This window comes from Ambystoma mexicanum, chromosome 3q (assembly GCF_040938575.1).
Source record: "Ambystoma mexicanum isolate Mex_15411 chromosome 3q, UKY_AmexF1_1, whole genome shotgun sequence".
Taxonomy (NCBI): domain Eukaryota; kingdom Metazoa; phylum Chordata; class Amphibia; order Caudata; family Ambystomatidae; genus Ambystoma; species Ambystoma mexicanum.
Window position 1 is genome coordinate 1,282,153,741 of NC_090926.1, and position 14,557 is coordinate 1,282,168,297.

General features: G+C 49.8%; 1 protein-coding gene across 2 annotated transcripts in view; it reads left to right on the top strand.

Moving 5' to 3' along the window:
• DENND1C (DENN domain containing 1C) overlaps positions 1 to 10,928 on the top strand; it is a 652,034-nt gene extending 641,106 nt beyond the window's left edge. For both annotated transcript variants that reach the window (XM_069604349.1, XM_069604348.1), the window contains one exon: positions 4,901 to 10,928. In XM_069604349.1, the coding sequence (XP_069460450.1) occupies positions 4,901 to 5,731 (831 nt within the window). In that variant the 3' untranslated portion in view covers positions 5,732 to 10,928. The remainder of the gene's footprint in view (positions 1 to 4,900) is intronic.
• Positions 10,929 to 14,557: the final 3,629 nt, after the last annotated feature.

The window sequence follows — 14,557 nt, forward strand, 5'->3', positions numbered from 1 at the left end:
GGCCTTCAGCATGTGGATGCCTTTGGAGGATATCTTGAGTAAGATCTGCATGGCATCTGCATATTGGTGAATGTGGATGTTGTGTGGATAGAGGAAGGTTCTGAGCGGTTCCATGTAAAGATTGAAGATCACATGGACAGGATGGAGCCTTGCGGGACTACACAGGTGATGGGTAAAGTTGGTGATCTGGAAGAATCAATTTGTATGAACTGTTGGCGGTGTGCAAGGTAGGATTTAACCAGCTGAGGACAATCTCGCTGATCCCCATGCAGTGATGTAGGTTTTCAGTGAGTGTCTGGAGGTCTACTGTGTCAAATGCTGTTGCGAGGTCAAGGAGAACTAGGTGGCAAGGATGGCCATCGCCAAGGATTTTAAGGGCATTGTCGATCACCTTGATGGTAGCCATTTCAGTGCTGCATTTGAGTCTGAAGCCAGTTTGGTTGGCCTGAAGGTTATTGGCTTTGATGTGTTGGAGGAGTTGTGTGGCTACTGCTTTCTCAAGAATATTACTTAGAAAGTGAAGATGGGTAATGGACCAGTAGTTGCTGAAGGGACCAGTGTTGGTTTCTTAATAAGCAGGAGGATTTGTCCGGTCTTGAGGGTTGAGGGGAAGGTGCCTTCATTTAGGGAGTTATTGAGGTAAGGGAGGAGTTCTTCAGTCAGAAGGGTCTTGAGTAAGGAGGCAGTGAGGATGTCATCCACATATGATGTGGCCTTGAGGGATGCTAAGATGGCATTGAGGTCTTCCATTGTTAGTGTTGTGAAAGTTGTCCAGTTAGTTGTGGTTTTGTGAGATGTGATGTGTAGTGTGTTGTCAGTTGTGGCGTTGGTATCTATGTGTTGGCAGATCTTGTTGATGAAGAAAGAGTTTCTGGCGGTGGATTATTCAATGGAGTGTGCTACGAGTAGTAGGTTGGGCAGAGAGTTGATGCAGTGCTTGATGGCTTTGAAGAGGCCTCTGCTTTCATTGTTGGCCTTGGCTATGGTGTTTCGGGTTAGTGGCCTTGGCAGTGTTGATCAGTTGCCTGAATGCAGGACAGAGCTCCGTGAGCAGGGCAAGGTTGGATGCGCTACAGGATTTTCACTAATTATTTTCTTGGTTTCTAATGGTTTGCTTGTTGTGGTTGAGTTCTTGAGTGTACCAGGGTGGTGAAGGTTTAGGCTTGAGGGTGTGCCGTTTCACTGGGGAATGGTGGTTGATGTTGTTTGTGAGAGTGGTGTTGAATTTTTGGAGCAGCGGGTTGCAGTCCTGGTACATTGCCCATGTGAGGTGGAGACTGGGGATGTCTTCTGAGAGCTTCCACTGGGAAGTTCTTGAAGGGTCTCAAGGCTTGGTTTCCAATGGGTCTGCTTGAGAGATGCAGTGTGACTAATCTTAAACGGGATTGCCAGATGGTCCGAGAAGTCGAGCGGAACAGGAGAGCTGTGATGAAGGGTGGGCAGTGTGGTGACGATGCGGTTGAGGATATTACCTTTCCTGTGAGTTAGTTCTTTCATGTGCTGTTAGAGGTTCAGTGTGTCGGGCAGGCAGTAGAGATCTTCCTTCCCAGAAACTTTATCATACAACACTCCCTAGTTGGGTTTATGCAATATAAATGACATACACACAATGCGCCATTCCTTATCGCGTACAGTGATCGTGATGTTAATGTCCTGCTCCTGGGTGTATGCAGTTATGATGATATTACTGCTTTGTTCCTTACACCATGCAGCGATAGTGAAATAAAAGCTCCATCCCTTACTCCGTGCAGTGATGGTGATATTAACGCTCCTGTACTCTGACTGATAAGGATATTATTTTCTCTGTTCCTTACCCCGTGCTGTGATGGGGATATTAATGCTCCTCTACTCCAATGCTGTGGTAAGGATATTATTTTCTCTGTTCCTTACCCCGTGTATTGATGGGGATATCAATGCTCCTCTACTCCAATTCTGTGGTAAGGATATTATTTTATCTGTTCCTTACCCCATGCAGTGATGGGGATAGTAATGCTCTTCTACTCCAATGCTGTGGTAAGGATATTATTTTCTCTGTTCCTTACCCCGTGCAGTGATGGTGTGATATTAATGCTCCTCTATTCCAATGCTGTGGTAAAGATATTATTTTCTCTGTTCCTTACTCCGTGCAGTGATGGGGATAGTAATGCTCTTCTAGTCTGACATAAGGATATTATGTTCTCTGTTCCTTACCCCGTGCTGTGATGGGGATAGTAATGCTCCTCTACTCCAATGCTGCGGTAAGGATATTATTTTCTCTGTTCCTTACCCCGTGCAGTGATGGTGTGATATTAATGCTCCTCTATTCCAATGCTGTGGTAAGGATATTATTTTCTCTGTTCCTTACCCCGTGCAGTGATGGGGATAGTAATGCTCTTCTAGCCTGACATAAGAATATTATGTTCTCTGTTCCTTACCCCGTGCAGTGATAGGGGTATTAATGCTCCTCTACTCCAATGCTGTGGTAAGGATATTATTTTCTTGGTACCTTACCCCGTGCAGTGATGGGGATAGTAATGCTCCTCTACTCCAATGCTGTGGTAAGGATATTATTTTCTCTGTTTCTTACCCCGTGCAGTGATGGTGTGATATTAGTGCTCCTCTACTCCAATGCTGTGGTAAGGATATTATTTTCTCTGTTCCTTACCCCGTGCAGTGATGGTGAGATATTAAAGCTCCTCTATTCCAATGCTGTGGTAAGGATATTATTTTCTCTGTTCCTTACCCCGTGCAGTGATGGGGATAGTAATGCTCCTCTACTCCAATGCTGTGGTAAGGATATTATTTTCTCTGTTTCTTACCCCATGCAGTGATGGAGATATTAATGCTCCTCTACTCCAATGCTTTGGTAAGGATGTTATTTTCTCTGTTCCTTACCCCGTGCAGTGATGGGGATAGTAATGCTCCTCTACTCCAATGCTGTGGTAAGGATGTTATTTTCTCTGTTCTTTACGCATGCAGTGACGGGGATATTAATGCTCCTCTACTCCAATTTTGTGGTAAGGATATTATTTTCTCGGTTCCTTACCCCACGCAGTGATGGGGATATTAATGCTCCTCTACTCTGACGTGATAATGATATTAATTTCTCTGTTCCTTAACCCGTGCAGTGATGGTGTGATATTAATGCTCCTCTACTCTCACGTGATAAGGATATTATTTTCTCTGTTCCTTACCCCGTGCAGTGATGGTGTGATATTAATGCTCCTCTACTCTCACGTGATAAGGATATTATTTTCTCTGTTCCTTACCCCATGCAGTGATGGGGATAGTAATGCTCCTCTACTCCAATGCTGTGGTAAGGATATTATTTTCTCAGTACCTTGCCCCGTGCAGTGATGGGGATATTAATGCTCCTCTACTCCAATGCTGTGGTAAGGATGTTATTTTCTCTGTTCCTTAAGCCATGCAGTGATGGGGATATTAATACTCCTCTACTCCAATTCTGTGGTAAGGATATTATTTTCTTGGTTCATTACCCCACGCAGTGATGGGGATATTAATGCTCCTCTACTCTGACATGATAATGATATTATTTTCTCTGTTCCTTACCCTATGCAGTGATGGTGTGATATTAATGCTCCTCTACTCTCACGTGATAAGGATATTATTTTCTCTGTTCCTTATCCCCCTGCAGTGATGGTGTGATATTAATGCTCCTCTACTCTCACGTGATAAGGATATTATTTTCTCTGTTCCTTACCCCATGCAGTGATGGGGATAGTAATGCTCTTCTAGTCTGACATAAGGATATTATGTTCTCTGTTCCTTACCCTGTGCTGTGATGGGGATATTAATGCTCCTCTACTCCAATGCTGTGGTAAGGATATTATTTTCTCTGTTCCTTACCCCGTGCAGTGATGGTGTGATATTAATGCTCCTCTACTCTCACGTGATAAAGATATTATGTTCTCTGTTCCTTACCCCATGCTGTAATGGGGATATTAATGCTCCTCTACTCCAGTGTTGTGGTAAGGATATTATTTTCTCTGTTCCTTACCCCATGAAGTGATGGGGATATTAATGCTCCTCTAATCTGACATGATAAGGATATTATTTTCTCTGTTCCTTACCCCGTGCTGTGATGGGGATATTAATGCTCCTCTACTCCAATGCTGTGGTAAGGATATTATTTTCTCTGTTCCTTACCCCGTGCAGTGATGGGGATAGTAATGCTTTTCTAGTCTGACATAAGGATATTATTTTATTTGCTTCTTACCCCGTGCAGTGATGGGGATAGTAATACTCCTCTACTCCAATGCTTTGGTAAGGATATTATTTTCTTGGTACCTTACCCCGTGCAGTGATGGGGATATTAATGCTCCTCTACTCTGACGTGACAAGGATGTTATTTTCTCTGTTCCTTACCCCGTGCAGTGATGGGGATATTAATGCTCCTCGACTCCAATGCTGTGGTAAGGATATTATTTTCTCGGTACCTTACCCCGTGCAGTGATGGGGATATTAATGCTCATCTACTCCAATGCTGTGGTAAGGATATTATTTTCTCTGTTCCTTACCCCGTGCAGTGATGGGGATATTAATGCTCCTCTACTCCAATGCTGTGGTAAGGATATTATTTTCTCGGTACCTTACCCACTGCAGTGATGGGGATATTAATGCTCATCTACTCCAATGCTGTGGTAAGGATATTATTTTCTCGGTACCTTACCCACTGCAGTGATGGGGATAGTAAGCTACTATCACTGCACGGGGTAAAGAATGAATAATGTTTTATTCCTTTTACTGCACCCGGTAAGGAATAATCAAGTCTCTGTGGCCCCATGTATATTAATGGGGATAAAAACATCCCATTCTTGAATGCATGAACCTAGAGTGCCAGGATAGGAACCTGTGTGTTTTGCTAATGCTGACCCTCTTTCTTGTATCTCTGTCTTCACAGCTGAACTCTCCAGGCCCCACCAGCGATGAGAACCTGAGCAGCAGGAGGGTATCGGAGCCCTTTGGGGGCAATCGCTATTACCTGGATGAGGATTTCTCACTGGGGCCTCATATACCTTCCTCCGAAAGCCTCTCCATCTCAGAAGAGGCTGAAGATACGTGTGGCCAGGGCGAACAAGAGGTGCCAGTGGAAGGTCTAGGGGTGCCACAGGTTAACACCATCCCAGACATGAAGTCCCATGGTGTAACGGGCAGTGGAATGTGGGACTGTGGCATCACAGAGGAGGAAGAGGAGCAGACGTTCCAGGTAGAGGTCAGTGTGGGCACACCCTGCTCTGCAAGTTCCCGAAAAGACCCAACGGAGAGTCTGGATGCTGAAGAGCAGTGGGGCACAGAAAGGACTGGCCTCGAATTCAAGGGAGAGGAGGAAAGCACCGTCACAAGCAAGGAAAGTGCCAGCCTGGGTCACGTCAACTGGAAGTCAAGCTCACCACAAAGGTGCCAAGAGGACCCCAGTCACCCCACCTCTCAGCCGCCTTCTGGAGACACCAATGTCCTGTCCACAGTGGAGTTAATGCAAGAAAGGGTCCGGCCAAAAACCTACACCTGGTCCGGGGACAGAGTGCCCATGGCTTCCGGGAACCCAAGGCCAAGGAGCAGGCTGGTTCCATGTGAAGGTTGCCCAGCATGGACGGTGCCAGAGGAGGCAAGCTCCAACAGCACCACCATCTACAAACCTCACAGTGATGCCGGGCCACCAAGACCTTCCTGGAAAGGCAGCCCCGCAGGCCTCCCCAAAGTGTCAGAACTCAAAAAGCGCTTTGAGGCTTAAGACTCGAGTAATGGAATGTAACACGGTTTGGGGAGCCTTTCCTCGCCTGTCAGGCGCTGCAGGACTGAAAACTGTTAATGTGGCCCCATGGGGGCTCATCGCAATACCTCCTGCGATAACCTTTGCTTTCTTTGTGGCTAGCTGCTTCTGCCTTTGGCTGTTCGGATCTTACTCTAGTGTGGGGCAATGAGGAGGCCAGGGGTCTTACTCCAATGTGGGACGATGAGGAGGCCAGGGGTCTTATTACAGTGTGGGATGATGAGGAGGCCAGGGATCTTACTGCAGTGTGGGACGATGATGAGGCCAGGGATCTTACTCCAGTGTGGGACGATGAGGAGGCCAGGGGTCTTACTCCAGTATGGGACGAGGAGGCCAGGGGTCTTACTGCAGTGTGTGATGAGGAGGCCAGGGGTCTTACTGCAGTGTGGGACGATGAGGAGGGCAGGGGTTTTACTGCAGTGTGGGACGATGAGGAGGGCAGGGGTCTTACTCCAGTGTGGGACGATGAGGAGGCCAGGGGTCTTACTGCAGTGTGGGACGAGGAGGCCAGGGATCTTACTCCAGTGTGGGATGATGAGGAGGCCAGGGGTCTTACTGCAGTGTGGGACGATGAGGGCGCCAATGGTCTTACTCCAGTGTGGGACGATGAGGAGGCCAGGGGTCTTACTGCAGTTTTGGATGATGAGGAGGCCAGGGGTCTTACTCCAGTGTGGGACGATGATGAGGCCAGGGGTCGATGAGGAGGCCAGGGGTTTTACTGCAGTGTGGGACGATGAGGAGGCCAGGGGTCTTACTCCAGTGTGGGATGATGAGGAGGCCAGGGGTCTTACTCCAGTGTGGGACGATGAGGAGGCCAGGGGTTTTACTGCAGTGTGGGATGATGAAGATGCCAGGGGTCTTACTCCAGTGTGGGGTGATGAGGAGGAGGCCAGGGGTCTTACTCCAGTGTGGGACGATGAAGATGCCAGGGGTCTTACTCCAGTGTGGGACGATGAGGAGGCCAGGGGTCTTACTCCAGTGTGGGACGATGAGGAGGCCAGGGGTCTTACTGCAGTGTGGGACGATGAGGAGGCCAGGGGTCTTACTCCAGTGTGGGACGATGAGGAGGCCAGGGGTCTTACTCCAGTGTGGGACGATGAGGAGGCCAGGGGTCTTACTCCAGTATGGGACGAGGAGGCCAGGGGTCTTACTGCAGTGTGTGATGTGGAGGCCAGGGGTCTTACTGCAGTGTGGGACGATGAGGAGGGCAGGGGTCTTACTGCAGTGTGGGACGATGAGGAGGGCAGGGGTCTTACTCCAGTGTGGGACGATGAGGAGGCCAGGGGTCTTACTGCAGTGTGGGACGAGGAGGCCAGGGATCTTACTCCAGTGTGGGATGATGAGGAGGCCAGGGGTCTTACTGCAGTGTGGGACGATGAGGGGGCCAATGGTCTTACTCCAGTGTGGGACGACGAGGAGGCCAGGGGTCTTACTGCAGTTTTGGATGATGAGGAGGCCAGGGGTCTTACTCCAGTGTGGGACGATGATGAGGCCAGGGGTCGATGAGGAGGCCAGGGGTTTTACTGCAGTGTGGGACGATGAGGAGGCCAGGGGTCTTACTCCAGTGTGGGATGATGAGGAGGCCAGGGGTCTTACTCCAGTGTGGGACGATGAGGAGGCCAGGGGTTTTACTGCAGTGTGGGATGATGAAGATGCCAGGGGTCTTACTCCAGTGTGGGGTGATGAGGAGGAGGCCAGGGGTCTTACTCCAGTGTGGGACGATGAAGATGCCAGGGGTCTTACTCCAGTGTGGGACGATGAGGAGGCCAGGGGTCTTACTCCAGTGTGGGACGATGAGGAGGCCAGGGGTCTTACTGCAGTGTGGGACGATGAGGAGGCCAGGGGTCTTACTGCAGTTTGGGATGATGAGGAGGCCAAGGGTCTTACTCCAGTGTGGGACGATGATGAGGCCAGGGGTCGATGAGGAGGCCAGGGGTTTTACTGCAGTGTGGGATGATGAAGATGCCAGGGGTCATACTCCAGTGTGGGATGATGAGGAGGCCAGGGGTCTTACTCCAGTGTGGGACTATGAAGATGCCAGGGGTCTTACTCCAGTGTGGGACGATGATGAGGAGGCCAGGGGTCTTACTCCAGTGTGGGACGATGAGGAGGCCAGGGGTCTTACTGCAGTGTGGGACGATGAGGAGGCCAGGGGTCTTACTCCAGTGTGGGCCGATGAGGAGGCCAGGGGTCTTACTCCAGTGTGGGACGATGCGGAGGCCAGGGGTCTTACTCCAGTGTGGGACGATGCGGAGGGCAGGGGTCTTACTCCAGTGTGGGATGATGATGAGCCCAGGGGTCTTACTCCAGTGTGGGATGATGATGAGGCCAGGGGTCTTACTCCAGTGTGGGACGAGGAGGAGGCCAGGGGTCTTACTCCAGTGTGGGGCAATGAGGATGCCAGGGGTCGATGAGAAGGCCAGGGGTCTTACTCCAGTGTGGGATGATGAGGAGGCCAGGGGTCTTACTCCAGTGTGGGACGATGAGGAGGCCAGGGGTCTTACTGCAGTTTGGGATGATGAGGAGGCCAAGGGTCTTACTCCAGTGTGGGACGATGATGAGGCCAGGGGTCTTACTCCAGTGTGGGACGAGGAGGAGGCCAGGGGTCTTACTCCAGTGTGGGACAATGAGGAGGCCAGGGGTCGATGGGAAGGCCAGGGGTCTTACTCCAGTGTGGGATGATGAGGAGGCCAGGGGTCTTACTGCAGTGTGGGACGATGAAGATGCCAGGGGTCTTACTCCAGTGTGGGACGATGAAGATACCAGGGGTCTTACTCCAGTGTGGGATGATGAGGAGGCCAGGGGTCTTACTCCAGTGTGGGACGATGGGGAGGCCCGGGGTCTTACTCCAGTGTGAGATGAGGAGGCCAGGGGTATTACTGCAGTGTGAGACGATGAGGAGGCCAGGGGTCTTACTGCAGTGTGGGACGATGAGGAGGCCAGGGGTCTTACTCCAGTGTGGGCCGATGAGGAGGCCAGGGGTCTTACTCCAGTGTGCGACGATGAGGAGGTCAGGGGTCTTACTCCAGTGTGGGATGATGATGAGCCCAGGGTTCTTACTCCAGTGTGGGATGATGATGAGGCCAGGGGTCTTACTCCAGTGTGGGACGAGGAGGAGGCCAGGGGTCTTACTCCAGTGTGGGACGAGGAGGAGGCCAGGGGTCTTACTCCAGTGTGGGACAATGAGGAGGCCAGGGGTCGATGAGAAGGCCAGGGGTCTTACTCCAGTGTGGGATGATGAGGAGGCCAGGGGCCTTACTGCAGTGTGGGACGATGAAGATGCCAGGGGTCTTACTCCCGTTTGGGACGATGAAGATACCAGGGGTCTTACTCCAGTGTGGGACGATGAGGAGGCCAGGGGTCTTACTCCAGTGTGGGACGATGAGGAGGCCAGGGGTCTTACTCCAGTGTGAGATGAGGAGGCCAGGGGTCTTACTGCAGTGTGAGACGATGAGGAGGCCAGGGGTCTTACTCCAGTGTGAGATGAGGAGGCCAGGGATCTTACTGCAGTGTGCGATGAGGAGGCCAGGGATCTTACTGCAGTGTGAGATGAGGAGGCCAGGGGTCTTACTGCAGTGTGAGATGAGGAGGCCAGGGGTTTTACTCCAGTATGAGATGAGGAGGCCAGGAGTCTTACTGCAGTGTGGGATGATGAGGAGGCCAGGGGTCTTACTCAAGTGTGGGATGATGAGGAGGCCAGGGGTCTTACTGCAGTTTGGGATGATGATGAGCCCAGGGGTCTTACTCCAGTGTGGGATGATGAGGAGGCCAGGGGTCTTACTCCAGTGTGGGACGATGAGGAGGCCAGGGGTCTTACTCCAGTGTGGGACGATGAAGATGCCAGGGGTCTTACTCCAGTGTGGGACGATGAGGAGGCCAGGGGTCTTACTGCAGTGTGGGACGAGGAGGAGGCCAGGGGTCTTACTCCAGTTTGAGATGAGGAGGCCAGGGGTCTTACTCCAGTGTGGGACGATGAGGAGGCCAGTCACGCACAGCCACCCCACTTGCAGGCAAGGGGGCCATATAGTCTGGAGACATGTAGGCACGGGCCTGGATGCCAGCTGTGTCCATACTGCTTTGAGGTGCCCTCTCTAAAGAACCCCTTCCTCCATGTGGCCATATCTATAAAAGCCACAGGGCAGTAAAAAGACGGATAACCCCTGCAGGGAGCCAGACATGGACCCCAACCAGCTGGCAGGGATGAGGGCCCCTACCTGGCTGCCCACTGTGTTCAGCGCTCCTCTGCTCTCGAGCTAAATCCACGCTTTACACAAAACAGTACCTCCTCCAGAGGTACTCACTGAAGACCACCCACTAGGAGGCTGTGTGTAGAATGGACGAGAGGGGCTTTATCTATGCAGATAGGCCCCTCGCCCTCCATATGGCCAGTATGTAGGAATATGGCCCATCCAGGGTGCCCACCCCACAGACAATGAGTACGATCTCTCCAAGGTGCAAAACATAGCAGGCCCAGGACAAGAGGGGCATTGTGTATCCCAATAGCTCTGCCCTCCTCCATAGCACCATTTGTGTGATGGCAGAGAGACCAGTATGTGGGGGTATTGCCCATACATGGGGCCCACGTCAGAGAAACAGTTGCCATCTCCCGAAGGTGAAACATATTGTCGACCCAGGCATCCTACAGGGACACACGCTTCAGACTCAACCTCATGGGTGTAGAATGGACTAGAGGCACAGATACGTTTTTATGGGAGGGCAAAAGGGGCACTTGCCCAGGTCCCCCACCTTGGAAGGGCCCCCACAAAGTTGCCTGATCTGAAGAAGTAAGATTCCATTGTTCACCAGTCCTAGATAGCACACGTCAGGATATTTTATGGGGTGCTGCTGAGGCTCTAACCCCATTGCCTTTCTGTTTTGGCAAGTGCATTCTGCCTTTCTCAATTCATCATGTATTGCTTTCTGCGTTCACTCTGGTATATATAGTTTGTGTGTTCCTTACGGCACAACTCTGTAGCATTATTTCCTTCCTGTGGGAATTATGTTGATCATGTGCAATAGGCAACAGTGAAATGCATATTGATAAATTGAGTGCCACAACAGTTCAGAAGTTAGCTCAGTGTGTGAAGCACCCATTGCAGAGATATGTGTTCATATGCAAAATTAAAATATCACATTCCAGCAAGGCTGGCTGAGCCTTCCTATGTCTGAACTTCATAAAACTGCCTGCATACGTACTTGGTTTTGCAACACAACAGGTGCTATTATCAGCAATGTACCTGCACCAGATAGGAGTTGCTATAAATACTAACATATTTTCCATATGATGAAGGTCTAGACATTGGTTTGTTCAGATGGGTGTTGTAAAACCTAGGCAATCACCTCCAACAATGGCATAAACTGTTAGTCCAAGAGATGAATAAGTCTCCAAATTCAAGACTACGGAACAGTGATCCTGGTCAAATCATCTAATATCTCTTACATTACTCTGCTGTCTTCTGTGAGGTTTGCCTTCTTGCATACAGTGGCATCGTTTAGCCCATTACTTGATCTTTCTTCTTATGTAGGCCATTTGGGTGGAAGGGTTGGTAGACAGAGGAGAGCGGCCCATATGTTGCAGGCCTCAGGCAAGCATATTTTGAGGTCTGATTGTTTGACACAGAAAAAGTTTTACTTTTGGTAAAAGTCGAAGGTTTTATGCATGTTTATAAATGAAAATGTCACAAGCTATTGTTTTGGGAATATTTAAAGCTTTAAAATACAAAAGACAAACCCAGATTAAATGTGTTAAATCACATCGATTGGTATGCTGGTACTTATATACTTCCCTTGATAATGGAGAGAATGAAGCTAGAACCATTCCCATTTTGAATAACACCCCTCTATAATATTCTGTTTAAAAATGGTCATGTTTGGTAACGTGATGTGTGTACTTTTTTATAAAATGGGATTGTTTTAGTTCATGGTAAGAACTGGAAAAGAAAGTGTTGAAATACAGAAATTGCAGAGTTCCCAACAATCCCAGCTTCACCCCTTCATCAATGTGTGATCCTGGGCTTCTCATTTAATCTTGTATTGCCTGACCTCTCAATATTGCCAGTCCCTAAACCTTTCAAAATTGTCAGCCCTTCAGAGTGATTTCCTTCTCATGGTATGATCTTCATAAAAGACGTATTCATGGTTTCACTAGCTATAGGGTTGCTTTCACTTTAATAGTGAGCATATTTATATCGCACACCACAGACATTTGTTCCTTTGATATCTAATGGCAACACTATTTGAAAACCATATCCCACTTCTATACTCAGTCTGTCTGGATAAAGACACCTTCTTGGTAGCTTCTAATCTGCCTCCACTATCCATGCTACGGAATGTGTAGCTTTCTCCTTCCTTCCAATTGGTCTCCTCTATCCATGCATGAGCCCTTTTGCATTCTGTGAGGCAGCTAATGTGAGTTCTATGTCCATCATGGGTTACATGTACCTTTTTCATACGGTCCTGCATTACTATTACAGGCTGCATACCTTCCTGGATGCTATTGATAAACATTATCCTGTATGTGCTAGAACAGTAACCTCTTCGTAGACTGTTAATGTTGGTCTTCAAATGCTACTTGGTTATCATTCTGATTAGAGCAGGAATGAAGAGGGTAAGGGGACTTAAAGGGAGAAAACCTGCTTATTATGCTGCGAGACAGCATATCAACCTATAGGTTGTGAGCGCCACGGGTGGGGGCGCAACCAGTATTCTTGATCTCTTAATTCCTTTGGTTTGGTGGAAGGGGGCCCCAAAGATGTCTGTGCCCAGGGCCCCAAAAGTGTTTCAGATGGCCCTGTAGAGACCACTACACTAAGGGACTGTGTGTAGAAGGGACTACAGGCCAGATCTGTATCCCAATAGCTCCTTCCACACCAACATGGGGCCACTTCAGCATGGCACCACCATGAGTAGAATGGACTCCACCATATGACTATGTGTAGAAGGGACTACAGGCTACTTCACCATGGCGCCATGTGTAGAATGGACCACAGGCCACTTCACCATGGCAGCACCATGAGTAGAATGGACTACATGCCACTTCACCATAGGGCCATGTGTAGAACGGACTACAGGCCACTTCACCATAGGGCCATTTGTAGGAGGAACTACAGGCCACTTCACCATGGCAGCACCATGAGTAGAATGGACTACATGTCACTTCACCATAGGGCCATGTGTAGAACGGACTACAGGCCACTTCACCATAGGGCCATTTGTAGGAGGAACTACAGGCCACTTCACCATAGGTTAATGTGTAGAAGGGACTAAAGGCCACTTCACCATAGGGCCATGTGTAGAAGGGTCTACAGGCCACTTCACCATAGGGCCATGTGTAGAAGGGACTACAGGCCACTTCACCATAGGGCCATGTGTAGAAGGGACTAAAGGCCACTTCACCATAGGGCCATGGGTAGTAGGGTCTACAGGCCACTTCACCATAGGGAAATGTGTAGAAGGGTCTACAGGCCACTTCACCATAGGGCCATGTGTAGAAGGGACTAAAGGCCACTTCACCATGTGTAGTAGGGTCTACATGGCACTTCACCATAGGGCCATGTGTAGAAGGGACTAAAGGCCACTTCACCATAGGGCCATGTGTAGTAGGGTATACAGGCCACTTCACCATAGGGCCATGTGTAGAAGGGACTAAAGGCCACTTCACCATGTGTAGTAGGGTCTACATGGCACTTCACCATAGGGCCATGTGTAGAAGGGACTAAAGGCCACTTCACCATAGGCCATGTGTAGTAGGGTATACAGGCCACTTCACCATAGGGCCATGTGTAGTAGGGTCTGCAGGCCACTTCACCAAAGGGCCATGTGTAGTAGGGTCTACAGGCCACTTCACCATAGGGCCATGTGTAGAAGGGACTACAGGCCACTTCTCCATAGGGCCATGTGTAGAAGGGTCTACAGTCCACTTCACCATAGGGCCATGTTTAGTAGGGTCTAAAGGCCACTTCACCATAGGGCCATGTGTAGTAGGGTCTACAGGCCACGTCACCATAGGGCCATGTGTAGTAGGGTCTACAGGCCACGTCACCATAGGGCCATGTGTAGTAGGGTCTACAGGCCACTTCACCATAGGGCCATGTGTAGTAGGGTCTACAGGCCACTTCACCATAGGGCCATGTGTAGGAGGAACTACAGGCCACTTCACCATAGGGCCTTGTTTAGATGAGACTAAAGGCAACTTCACCATAGGGCCATGTGTAGGAGGGACTACAGGCCACTTCACCATAGGGCCATGTGTAGTAGGGTCTACAGACCACTTCAGCATGGGACCACCATGAGTAGAATGGACTAAAGATCAGTTCCTCATAGGGCCATGCGTAGAAGGGTCTACAGGTCACTTCAGCATGGGACCACCATGAGTAGAATGGACTAAAGATCAGTTCCTCATAGGGCCATGTGTAGAAGGGTCTAGAGGCCACTTCACCATAGGGCCATGTGTAGTAGGGTCTACAGGCCACTTCACCATAGGGCCATGTGTAGAAGGGACTAAAGGCCCCTTCACCATAGGGCCATGTGTAGTAGGGTCTGCAGGCCACTTCACCACGGGGCCATGTGTCGTAGGGACTAGAGGCCACTTCACCATAGGGCCATGTGTAGTAGGGTCTACAGGCCACTTCACCATAGGGCCATGTATCGTAGGGACTAGAGGCCCCTTCACCATAGGGCCATGTGTAGTAGGGTCTACAGGCCACTTCACCATAGGGCCATGTGTAGTAGGGTCTACAGGCCACTTCACCATAGGGCCATGTGTCATAGGGACTAGAGGCCACTTCA